The 13726-nt window shown below is 42.1% G+C and overlaps 1 protein-coding gene across 2 annotated transcripts in view; it reads right to left on the bottom strand.

The window, feature by feature from the left end:
- Window positions 1-1717: 1717 nt before the first annotated feature.
- Window positions 1718-13726, bottom strand: part of GPATCH2 (G-patch domain containing 2) — a 157565-nt gene continuing 145556 nt past the window's right edge. The window contains exon 10 of one of the 2 annotated variants that reach the window (XM_073553340.1): window positions 1718-5978. In XM_073553340.1, the coding sequence (XP_073409441.1) occupies window positions 5809-5978 (170 nt within the window). In that variant the 3' untranslated portion in view covers window positions 1718-5808. The remainder of the gene's footprint in view (window positions 5979-13726) is intronic. The other variant, XM_073553342.1, reaches the window with a different exon arrangement.

Below are 13726 nucleotides of genomic sequence, written 5' to 3'. Positions count from 1 at the left end.
TTCCAGTTTGGCAACTGAAGGTCAAACGCCGATCCCGTGATCGCAGGAACGTTAACACAATGAACTGTTCATGCATCGCAATGGAGCAATGTACGAGTCACTAGTTATTGTACATGGGCTGAATGATCTAATAGCCGAAGACGGAAGTGGCTTCAGATTGGTATTCACCCTTGTAGATCACCATGTTGGGGAGAGAAAAAAAGCAACGTCCACATTTTCCTTTGCCGTCTCTAATATAAAGGAGTTTGGGGTGGAGGGTGTCTTGGGCAGGAGACTTGCTTTGACAGCAAAAGGATTGTGCAAGGAGAAAGCCAGCATGTCTGATCCTTCTTTCCTCCAGAAATCGGCCATCAAGTGGAGACATCCCCATGCACATTATATGGCCAACCTTTCCGTCAGACATCGGATAAGTTAGCCGGAGTTCATCTAATACGTGCGACCAACAAAAAGGATTATCCAGCACCTCTCGCTTCTGCATCGGCGCTGCTGCCAGTCATCTATCCATACGGGCAGGTCTTGAGCAAGTATCCCACTTTTGCACTATAAGGCTATGTGCACACGTAGATTTTGCTCCTGCGGATTTTTAAAAATCCGTAGGTAAAATCTCAGGTCAAAAGACCTGCGGATTTACCTGCGGTTTAGCCCTGCGGTTTCACACCTCTACAATGGAGAAGGTGTGAAACCGCTGCAGATTCCGCACAAGGAATTGACATGCTGCGGCTTTGAACCCGCGGAAAAATCCGCAGCATGTGCACAGCGTTTATCAGATTACCATTGAAAACAATGGTACTGTACAATGCAGCAAAATCTGCTGCGGACCCGCAGAGCCTGAAACGCTGTGGATCCGCAGCAGAATCCGCACCGTGTGCACATGGCCTTACTTAGCCGTCGAAGTAACATCAGCACATCTCGGGGTGGAAGCAACAGGTGCTGGAAAACCCCTTTAAAACTTGCGACTGTGCTTAGGAGCGGAAAGTTTCTTTCGGCACAGGGTTGACTCATTCCAAGTAGCGAGCAACAAAATTTATGATAGCAGCTCTGGGTGTGAGTAAGGCGTGAGATAGTAACGGAAAAGTATCTGAAAAGTTTATATGAATATTATAATTTAGATGTAAACTAGGAGTGGACATTAAAGCAGGAATCCAGCCTGAAGCATTTATCATCTATCTACTGGATATCAGATAAATGTTACAATGGTGGGGAGCTGACTATCAAGACCCTCACTGTTCGCTAGAACAGGGGACCCTGAGGATAGCACAGGACTCGGCCGTTTTAATCAATGGCGTAACATGGCGCATCTCATTCACGGCTCCAATCATGCTCCTCTAAGGCAGGGTCCTGCAACTAGGGGGAATAGGGTCTACAATTCTGGCAATCAGTAGGCGTCCCAGCTGATATATCCCCCCGATCTAGAACTTATTACTCCCTCATTGGGCAGGTGAAAATGCTTCAGGCTGATCATTATAAGGGAGCAGTCAGCGATGAAAAATGGACCGAGATCAGACCACGGTATGCCATCTTGCCACGGCTCTCCTGACCCAAGTGTAACAACTACATAGAAATGTGTTACGCTGTCACGCTCGGGTTGGGAGAGCCGCCGGCAAGTCTGAGCATTGTGGTCTGATATTGGTCCAATTTATATGGCTGTCGGACTCCGCCCTTAATACTGACTCAGGCCATAAAGTCGGGAATTCTTACATGCTGGAGACACTTCTGATTAATTTTTCGGTTTTATTTTTATCTTTGATCTGTAAAACCCAACATAACTAATGCAAGATGATTGAATGCAGAAAGATAAAATCTTAAGTTATAAATAAAACCATTCCTCCTATTAGTACAGCGTTAATTAAAAGGCAACTCACTGGAAGCTGCATCTGTTATGAGAAGAGGTCTCAGTCACGCACCCTTGTTCAGTGGAGAGGTGGCCACACCTGTGTAACTGTTACCAACCACTTGTATGGACGTTCTGATAATAGAGCGCCCCTGCTTGGATATTTGTGGAACTCTCATAGAAATGCATGGAGAGCTGCGCATGCACAGTGGAACTCATATGCATGGACCTCTCATACACATAAATGAAGAGAGCTGTGCATACGCGGTGGAATCCTCATGCAAATGAATAAAGAGCTGTGCATACGTGGTGGAATCCTCATACTAATGAATAAAGAGCTGTGCATATGCAGTGGAATCCTCATGCAAATGAAGAGAGCTGTGCATACGCGGTGGAATCCTCATGCAAATGAAGAGAGCTGTGCATACGCGGTGGAATCCTCATGTAAATGAATGGAGAGTGTTACGCACATGTGGTGGAATCCTCATACTAATGAATGAAGAGAGCTGTGCATACGCGGTGAATTCTCATACTAATGAATGAAGAGAGCTGTGCATACGCGGTGGAATCCTCATACTAATGAATGAAGAGAGCTGTGCATACGTGGTGGAATCCTCATGTAAATGAATGGAGAGTGTTACACACACGCGGTGGAATCCTCATACTAATGAATGAAGAGAGCTGTGCATACGCGGTGGAATCCTCATGCAAATGAATAAAGAGCTGTGCACACGCGGTGGAATCCTCATACTAATGAATGAAGAGAGCTGTGCATACGCGGTGGAATCCTCATACTAATGAATGAAGAGAGCTGTGCATACGAGGTGGAATCCTCATACTAATGAATGAAGAGAGCTGTGCATACGCGGTGGAATCCTCATACTAATGAATGAAGAGAGCTGTGCAAACGTGGTGGAATCCTCATACTAATGAATGAAGAGAGCTGTGCATACACGGTGGAATACTCATGCAAATGAATGGATAGAGTCGCACATACGCGGTGGAATCCTCATACTAATGAATGAAGAGAGCTGTGCAAACGTGGTGGAATCCTCATACTAATGAATGAAGAGAGTTGTGCATACACGGTGGAATACTCATGCAAATGAATGGATAGAGTCGCACACACGCGGTGGAATCCTCATACTAATGAATGAAGAGAGCTGTGCATACGTGGTGGAATCCTCATGTAAATGAATCGAGAGTGTCACGCACACGCGGTGGAATCCTCATACTAATGAATGAAGAGAGCTTTGCATACGCGGTGGAATTCTCATGCAATGGAATAAAGAGCTGTGCACACGCGGTGGAATCCTCATGCAAATGAATGAAGAGAGCTGTGCATACGCGGTGAATCCTCATACTAATGAATGAAGAGAGCTGTGCATACGCGGTGAATCCTCATACTAATGAATGAAGAGAGCTGTGCATACGCGGTGGAATCCTCATACTAATGAATGAAGAGAGCTGTGCAAACGTGGTGGAATCCTCATACTAATGAATGAAGAGAGCTGTGCATACACGGTGGAATACTCATGCAAATGAATGGATAGAGTCGCACATACGCGGTGGAATCCTCATACTAATGAATGAAGAGAGCTGTGCAAACGTGGTGGAATCCTCATACTAATGAATGAAGAGAGTTGTGCATACACGGTGGAATACTCATGCAAATGAATGGATAGAGTCGCACACACGCGGTGGAATCCTCATACTAATGAATGAAGAGAGCTGTGCATACGTGGTGGAATCCTCATGTAAATGAATCGAGAGTGTCACGCACACGCGGTGGAATCCTCATACTAATGAATGAAGAGAGCTTTGCATACGCGGTGGAATTCTCATGCAATGGAATAAAGAGCTGTGCACACGCGGTGGAATCCTCATGCAAATGAATGAAGAGAGCTGTGCATACGCGGTGAATCCTCATACTAATGAATGAAGAGAGCTGTGCATACGCGGTGAATCCTCATACTAATGAATGAAGAGAGCTGTGCATACACGGTGGAATCCTCATGCAAATGAATGGATAGAGTCGCACATAAGCGGTGGAATCCTCATACTAATGAATGGAGACAGCTGCGCATACGCGGCGGAAATCTCATAAAAATGCATGGAGTAAGGTGGACCTCTAATGAAAAAATAGAGAGAGCCACCTCATCACTGCCAGTCCCCCTCTCCTCAGATACATTTATGACATATCCTATGGTTATCCCTTAAATGTACAAAATGGGACTTACTATTTAATGTACTGGAATCAGCAAGGAGGATTTTTCAGGAAGCAGATTCACAGAATACAGACTGCCATAAACATTACCTGCCTTACACTGGCGCCATCTGTAGGAACCTCTTTTCCCTGCAGCCTTATTATTGGAATAGTACCATCTCCAATGAAGCCAATTAAGCGATTTTAATTATTCCTTGAGGGAATTGCTTGCGATTGCCATTTTAAATGAATCATATGAAGTTTCCATTAAAAGCATACAATGACACGGTAAAAACAACATTATGCCTTATAAACACTGCAGCCAATCAGATAAGAGGAGGAGTGCAGCTTTTCGCTTATTGTTTTGGGTTTGGAGCACAGTCATCCGAGGATTGTCAGTCCCTTCTATTTAACACTTTTTAAAACTCAGCAAAAAAAAAAATGGAGTCAAAGCCACCTCTATTTACAAAGGGGAAAGGACTGGGTTTGGTCTGATTTTGCACCACTGAGGGTAGATTCACTTTGGAAAGTTTCTTAAGTTCAGGTTTAGGAAATCTGGAGAGACTTACAGAAGTAGGTCACTCTGCAGAATGACTATATCAGCGTGTAAATTCAGCATCCATGATCTAAAGGGCTTCTCTGACTACAGACTTTGGGGAAGACTACAAATACAACTGATACATTATGTTTTGCTTAATATTGGGTCTGAGAGTGTGGCGCATGGCACGTGTCACACTCCTCCCCGTTAAGCTCTCTACCAAGCATAATGCAGATTTCCAAACTTTAACTTTAAAGCGAATTGGTCGCCATATTTTACAATATATTATTAAATAGATCTGTTAGGCCAGATGAAGCTGGAATACTTACTCTGAAAACGAGAATTGGCTACATAAATCTAGGTATTAAAATGAGCTAGAATGCTCCTTTTTTAAAACAGGCAGAGACACTATACAAACAAGTCTACATCTCTTCTGACGCTGATTTACAAAGTAAGCACATCAGCCTCATCAGGTCTAAGTGATAAAAATTTGGTAACAGATCCCTTTTAAGGCCGAGTTTACATCTGGTGTTGAATCGGTTACAGTTTTCTGTTCCGTTACATTAGCAAGAAATAAAAAAAATAGATGGTGCGCTGAGTCCATCACATTCCGAATTGCAATGGCGCCCGACGGATCACACTGGACGACGCGCGAGGTATTTTGGGGCGAAACTTTCGATGCAGATGTGAGCTTAGTCTATAATACCGTACCTTCAAAAGGAAGCCAATGTTCAACTTGTCATATCCGTCAGAGATCAGGACAGGTGTTTTTGGCCTTTGCAGAATAGTCTCCAAAAGTGGAGAATGGCTTTAAAATGTTTCTTTAAAAAACACGGATATTACTGATTTTTGGGGATCCCACGGCTCAAAGACTAATTGATGGGATTTGGTTCATCAGCCAAAATGGCTACCTCCACTAGGTGCATCTCTGCGCTCTAGAAATCTGCTCTAAGCTGAATTTAAACATTATTAAAGACCCCTGGGGTAATCAAACACAATAAAAGGCAGTCTACATATGTTGGCATTGATCATGAGATCCATAATGCACAGGGTGGTGGTCGCTGCTGGCAGATCGAGAGCCGATGTTGACATTTCTGGTCTTGAAGTTCTTCCCATTGCAGAAAAAAAAATTAATTTTCTGCTAAAGATTATGTATTGAGGATACTAGAAAACACACACAATTCCTCTCCAAACCCAAGACCTTAGGAGACGTCTCAGAGGCATGCCATTACATCAGCTAAATCCAAGACCGAGTCCTTTTGGTCTCTGTAGGGCTCTTATCGGCTCAGAAATTCCTTTTCCATCTGGCCCAAGACCCGTGCCGGGCGTCCAGCCCATACTCTGGAGCATTCGGTTTCCGATATTAGTGTCTGGGATAGGCTGTGAAGATTCACCTATAAAACCTAAAAAGGGGGGAAAAAAAAATTTTCAGCAAAAACATAAAAAAGAGTGAACATTAAAAAAAAATGCAGAAAACAAACCAACCATACGACTATGTCAATGGTACCGAGACAATCGTGTAGGTTTTTACTCTGAGCCTAATTATAGGTCGACACTTCATGTCCTGTAGAGACAATATGATGACTGCTGAAGAGTACAATCACCTACACTGGGTTGGCCACGAAAACCAACCGATGGACACACAAGAGGCCGATGTATACAAAGGATCCTTCACAAGGACTTACAACTCTTAGCCATTATCCATACCCATTGTTTAGTGTGGAATTGGTGCAACACAGGATCCTTGGCAGATGCCCCCTCAAAAAAGAAAATTAGACAACCACATGTTTGGACACCCTTTAACCAGGAGAGAATTATGAGAAGCCCGAGGAAACCAAAGCAAAGATGATCTCAGCAGAAACAGATCTGCAAAACAATCCCTTCACCTGAAGCCACCGATGGTCAACGGTGTAAGCGTTATGGTGCTTTAACACTGCATTTTGGCACCCATTTGTTGGTCCAGTCAGGGTTTACATCCAAATCCCTTGCAAAATGGGATCTGGGCATACGCAGAGACGGGGCCTTGGACTGTAATGGCGCCAACAGATTCAACGTGTGTCAGCTGTGCATCATTGGAGGCGGGCACTCAAAAATAGTAGACTGAAAATGATGCACGACTGACCACTCTTTCTCTGCTTCACTATAGTCTATGGTGGCGCCGGCGCATGCACCCAAATACCGTCTAGTTAGTAAGCTCCGATGGGACCAATGAACATGTGCCAAAAAGCAATGTGAAAGCACTATTGAAAAAAAAGGATAAACAGAAGCGTGTGGGGTACTGCTACTGCTCCAAAAGATACCGAAAAACAGGAATCAAGGATGGACCATAATTTGTTTTACTACATAGGGTATTATGACATTCGTCCTTCATCTTAAAAGTAAATGGTTTCCCACCAATTTGGGTCACCATCAACCTTGGACACACTGAGAATTGAAGGTTCATACAGTATATGGGTCTGACATTACAAATGATCACTGGATTCGCTCTGCATTTATGCACTGATGGAGGTTCTTTCACAGCATTCATGATCGGATGGTATTTCTGGCGCTTCAATCATGTACTGATGGCGTTTCTGATGTTGCATTCATGTACTGACAGTGTTTATGGCACTGCATTCATGTACTGACAGTGTTTATGGCACTGCATTCATGTACTGACAGTGTTTATGGCACTGCATTCATGTACTGATGGTGGTTCTGACGTTGCATTCATGTACTGATGGTAGTTCTGGTATTGCATTCATGTATTGATGGTAATTCTGGTACTGCACTCATGTGCTAACAGTGGTTCTGATCTTGTACACATGTAGCAAACCACAATGTATTTCATGGCTATTGTAAAACTGAGCAGAAACTCCAAATCCTTCCTAAATGTTCAAAATTTCGTTCTGGTGATGTATTAATGATGGTGGTTCTCATGAGGCTTTCATCGAAGTACCCCTTAAAAAAAAAATTTAAAAATTGCATCCCTTGAGATTAGTTCAGTATGGCAATGTGGCCTTTGGACCAAACAATGTTGTGCACCCTAGCTCTATCCAATCGATCAATCGGCAGCACATCTGTTTAAGCGGGGCAAATTGCTGGCGACAACGATGATTTTAATGCATCTTGCTCTATTGTAGGGTATTATGATATCCGTCCTTTGTCTGAAAAGTAAATGGTTTCACACTGATTTAGGCCACCATCAACCTGGGACAAGATCATTGCCATGCCTGTAAATAAATCAGAAAGAGCTGGAACACTCCATCAAGTATCCAAACATAGAATCATAGAATCGTAGAGTTGGAAGGGACCTCCTGGGCCATCTGGTCCAACCCCCTGCTCAAAGCAGGATTCGCTAAATCATCCCAGTCAGATGTCTGTCCAGCCTCTGTTTGAAGACTTCCATTGAAGGAAAACTCACCACTTCTCGTGGCAGCCTGTTCCACTCATTGATCACTCTAACTGTCAAAAAGTTTTTTCTAATATCTAATCTGTGTCTCCTCCCATTCAGTTTCATCCCATTGCTTCTAGTCTTTCCTTGTGCAAATGAGAATAAAGTTGATCCTTCTACAATGTGACAGCCCTTTAGATATTTGTAGACAGCAATTAAGTCTCCTCTCAGTCTTCTCTTTTGCAAACTAAACATTCCCAAATCCTGCAACCTTTCCTCATAAGACAGGGTTTGCAGACCGGTCACCATTCTGGTCGCTCTTTTCTGAACTTGCTCCAGTTTGTTGATGTCTTTTTTAAAATGTGGTGCCCAAAACTGGACACAATATTCCAGATGAGGTCTGACCAAAGAGGAGTAGAGGGAAATAATGACTTCACGTGATCTAGACTGTATGCTTCTGTTAATACATCCTAGAACTGCATTTGCCTTTTTTGCTGCTGCATCACACTGTTGACTCATATTCAGTCTGTGATCTATTAGTATACCCAAGTCTTTTTCACATGTGCTGTCACTTAGCCCTATTCCTCCCATTCTATATATGCTTTTTTCATTTTTATTGCCCAGATGTAGTACTTTGCATTTCTCCCTGTTAAAAACCATTCTGTTAGTTGCTGCCCACTTCTCCAGTTTATTTAAATCTTTTTGAATCCTCTCTCTCTCTTCTCTAGTATTAGCTATCCCTCCTAGCTTTGTGTCATCAGCAAATTTAATCAGTTTACCCTCAATTCCTTCATCTAAATCGTTAATCTATTTAGCAGGTTCGAGTCCTACTGGTCAGAACCCCAAAGATCATACATTTATGTCATTTTCTAGGGAAGACGCTCATTACAGACAACGGTATCATACTGGAAGGAAATGCCTTCGATATTGAAGTGTCGGCAATGAAAATGAAGTAGTCGCTTGACATTTTAGAGAATATACCACCATTATCTGTTTGGAGGGGTGCTGACCTATTAAGGACAGCCATGTGGACATTCATTATAGTCAACACCTTCTAAGCCTTATCAGTCAATATGATTGTCAAAAAATGGTTCATAGAGTGGGCCATAATTAATTTACCCTTTGTTTTGGATGAAACTTGAGTTAACAGTATAGACGCGCTTGTTCCCGGACCTACAATTCCTCTACCTCTTGTACAGTACCTTGAAAAAGTATTCATGCCCCGTTAACTTTTACACGTTACGCCTACAAACTTACATGTATTATATTGGAATTTTATGTGCTACACCAATACAATGTAGAAAGTGTTTGTGACCTGTACAGGAAATTACACATGGTTTTCTAAATATTTAAAAAACATAAATCTGAAAATTGTGACGTGATTTGTATACAAGCTCCTGTGGTCTGATACCATTAACTAAAATTAGGAGTGACCAATTGCCTCCAGAAGCCACATAATTAGTAAACGGAGTCCACCCGTGTGTAATTTATTCTCAGTATAACTACACCTGTTCTGTGAAGGCCTCAGAGGTTTGAGAACATTAGGGATCAAACAGCATAATGAAAACCAAGGAGCACACCAGACAGGTCAGGGATAAAGTTGTGGATAAGAGTGAAGCAAGGATAGGTTATACAAAAAAAAAAAAAAAAAATAGCATAAGCTCTGAACATATCACAGAGCACTATTCAATCCATCATCCACAAATGGAAGAAGTGTAGCACAACTGCAAACCTACCCATCTAAACTGACAGTCCAAACAAGGAGAGCGCTAATTAGAGAATCAGAAAAGAGGCCCATGTTCACTCTGGTACAGCTGCAGAGATCCACAGCTCATGTGGGAGAATCTGTCTACAGGACAACTATTAGTCGTATGTTTCACAAATTTTATGGAAGAGTGGCAAGAAGAAAGCCATTTTTGAAAGCAAGACATAAGAAATCCCATTTGCAAATTTCAAAAAGTCATGTAGGGGACACAGTGAATATGAAGAAGTTGCTCTCGTCAGATGAGACCAAGTAAGCACTTCTTGGGCTAAATGCAAACATAATGTGTGGTGGAAAACGAACCACAGCACAGCAATCTAAAAATACCATCTCCACTGTTACACATGGTGGTGGCAGCATCCTGCTGTGGGGAGGCTTTTCTTCAGCAGGAACAAGGATTCTGGTCAGAATTGATGGGAAGATGGTTGAAGCTAAATACAGGTCAATCCTGGAGGAAACCTATTAGAGGCTGGCAAGAACTTGAGACAGGGGCGTAGGTTCACCTTCTGCAGGACATTGACCCTAAACATCCTGTTTTAGCTACAATGGATGGTTTAGATCAAATCATATTCACACAGTAGGGGAAATAAGTATTTGATCCCTCGCTCATTTTGTAAGTTTACCCACTGACAAAGACAGTCTAATTTTAAGGGTAGGTTAATTTTAACATGGAGAGATAGAATATCAAAAATAATATCCAGAAAATCACATTATATAAATTATATGAATTTATTTGCATTTTGTAGTGAGAAATAAGTATTTGATCCCCTACCAACCATTAAGAGTTCTGGCTCCTACAGAGCAGTTAGACGCTCCTAATGAACTCGTTAACTGCATTAAAGACAGCTGTCTTACATAGTCACCTTTATAAAAGACTCCTGTCTACAGATTCAGTCAGTCAGACTCTAACCTCTACAACATGGGCAAGACCAAAGAGGTTTCTAAGGATGTCAGGGCCAAGCTCATAGACCTGCACAAAGCTGGAATGGGCTACAAAACCATAAGTAAGACACTGGGTGAGAGGGAGACAACTGTTGGTGCAACAGTAAGAAAATGGAAGAAATACAAAATGACTGTCAATCGACATCGATCTGGGGCACCATGCACAATCTCAACTCGTGGGGTATCCTTGATCATGAGGAAGGTGAGAAATCAGCCTAAAACTGACCCAAAGCACACCATCCCCACAGTCAAGCATGGAGGTGGAAACATTATGCTATTGTGGTGTTTCTCTGCTAAGGGCACAGAACTACTTCACCACATCAATGGGAGAATGGATGGAGCCATGTACCGTAAAATCCTGAGGGACAACCTCCTTCCCTCCACCAGGACATTAAAAATGGGTCATGGCTGGGTCTTCCAGCAAGAAAATAACCCAAAACATACAGCCAAGGCAACAAAGGAGTGGCTCAAAAGAAGCACATTAAGGTCATGGAGTGGCCTAGCCAGTCTCCAGACCTTAATCCCGTTGAAAACTTATGGAGGAAGTTGAAGCTCTGAGTTGCCAAGTGACAGCCTCAAAATCTTAATGATTTAGGGTAATCTGCAAAGAGGATTAGAGCAAATACCTCCTGACATGTGCGCAAACCTCATCAACAACTGCAAAAAACGTCTGACTGCTGTGCTTGCCAACAAAGGTTTTACCACCAAGTATTAAAACTTGTTTGCCAGAGGGATGAAATACTTATTTCTCACTGCAAAATGCAAATAAATTTATATAATTTCTACAATTTGAATTTTGGATTTTATTTTTGATATTCTACAGTTGTGGCCAAAAGTAATGACACCCCTGCAATTCTGTCAGATAATACTCAGTTTCTACTGTACGTGATTATTGTTATGCTGTAATGTCTATTGTCTGTACAAATCCCCTCTGAAATGTAAAGTGCTGCGGAATATGTCGGCGCTATAAAAATAAAATTTATTATTATTATTATAGTTTCTTCCTGAAAATGATTGCAAACACAAATTCTTTGGTATTATTATCTTCATTTAATTTGTCTTAAATAAAAAACACAAAAAGAATTGTCCTAAAGCCAAATTGGATATAATTCCACACCAAACATGAAAAAGAGTGTGGACAAAAGTATTGGCACTGTTCGAAAAATCATGTGATGCTTCTCTAATTTGTGTAATTAACAGCACCTGTAACTTACCTGTGGCACCTAACAGGTGTTGGCAATAACTAAATCACACTTGCAGCCAGTTGACATGGATTAAAGTTGACTCAACCTCTGTCCAGTGTCCTTGTGTGTACCACATTGAGCATGGAGAAAAGAAAGAAGACCAAAGATCTGTCTGAGGACTTGAGAAACCAAATTGTGAGGAAGCATGAGCAATCTCAAGGCTACAAGTCCATCTCCAAAGACCTGAATGTTCCTGTGTCTACCGTGCGCAGTGTCATCAAGAAGTTTAAAGCCCATGGCACTGTGGCTAACCTCCCTAGATGTGGACGGAAAAGAAAAATTGACAAGAGATTTCAACGCAAGATTGTGCGGATGTTGGATAAAGAACCTCGACTAACATCCAAACAAGTTCAAGCTGCCCTGCAGTCCGAGGGTACAACATTGTCAACCCGTACTATCCGTCGGCGTCTAAATGAAAAGGGCCTGTATGGTAGGAGACTCAGGAAGACCCCACTTCTTACCCCGAGACATAAAAAAGCCAGGCTGGAGTTTGCCAAAACTTACCTGAAAAAGCCTAAACCATTTTGGAAGAATGTTCTCTGGTCAGATGAGACAAAAGTAGAGCTTTTTGGGGAAAGGCATCAACATAGAGTTTACAGGAGAAAAAAAGAGGCATTCAAAGAAAAGAACACAGTCCCTACAGTCAAACATGGTGGAGGTTCCCTGATGTTTTGGGGTTGCTTTGCTGCCTCTGGCACTGGACTGCTTGACCGTGTGCATGGCATTATGAAGTCAGAAGACTACCAACAAATTTTGCAGCATAATGTATGGCCCAGTGTGAGAAAGCTGGGTCTCCCTCAGAGGTCATGGGTCTTCCAGCAGGTCAATGACCCAAAACACACTTCAAAAAGCACTAGAAAATGGTTTGAGAGAAAGCACTGGAGACTTCTAAGGTGGCCAGCAATGAGTCCAGACCTGAATCCCATAGAACACCTGTGGAGAGATCTAAAAATGGCAGTTTGGAGAAGGCACCCTTCTAATATCAGGGACCTGGAGTAGTTTGCCAAAGAAGAATGGTCTAAAATTCCAGCAGAGCATTGTAAGAAACTCATTGATGGTTACTGGAAGCGGTTGGTCGCAGTTATTTTGGCTAAAGGTTGTGCAACCAAGTATTAGGCTGAGGGTGCGAATACGTTTGTCTGGCCCATTTTTGGAGTTTTGTGTGAAATGATCAAGGTTTTGCTTTTTGCTTCATTCTCTTTTGTGTTTTTTCATTTAAGACAAATTAAATGAAGATAATAATACCAAAGAATTTGTGTTTGCAATCATTTTCAGGAAGAAACTGAGTATTATCTGACAGAATTGCAGGGGTGTCAATACTTTTGGCCACAACTGTAGTGTTGGTATTACACATAAAATCTAAATAAAATACATTTAACATTTGTAGGTGTAACGTGAAAGAAATGTGAAAAAGTTCACGGAGTGTGAATACTTTTTCAGGGCTCGGAATATGGAGCACAACATGCAGATAGTAAACTAAGCATAACACAGTGAGGGCCTATAATGTAAATGCACGTGGTCGTGTTAAAAATATCCCAAAATTCCAAGTACGATGGGGACTTTGCATTGCGCCGTAGTCTGGTAGAAGGAAAAAAAAAGCTTGGGTAAAAAATGATAAATGTCTTGTAGCCCCTGTTTAAGATGGTGTTTATGACAGCATTAAAGGCTAGTTTACATGAAAATGAGAGATCATTCATTTCTGCTCAACAGCTGTCAAGACAGGTAGACTCTATTTAAGCAGCGCTCTGGCATTCTGCGCCATACCCTCGACTTTACCGGGATTGCTATGAATTAATTCAATTCCATCTGTAATCTAAAATCAGATCAGGG

The sequence above is a fragment of the Dendrobates tinctorius genome, unplaced genomic scaffold, assembly GCF_039654945.1.
Source record: "Dendrobates tinctorius isolate UK_male_01 unplaced genomic scaffold, ASM3965494v1 ptg000201l, whole genome shotgun sequence".
Lineage (NCBI taxonomy): Eukaryota > Metazoa > Chordata > Amphibia > Anura > Dendrobatidae > Dendrobates > Dendrobates tinctorius.
The sequence above is the reverse complement of the archived record's forward strand: the minus strand, read 5'-3'. Positions and strand labels throughout refer to the sequence as shown.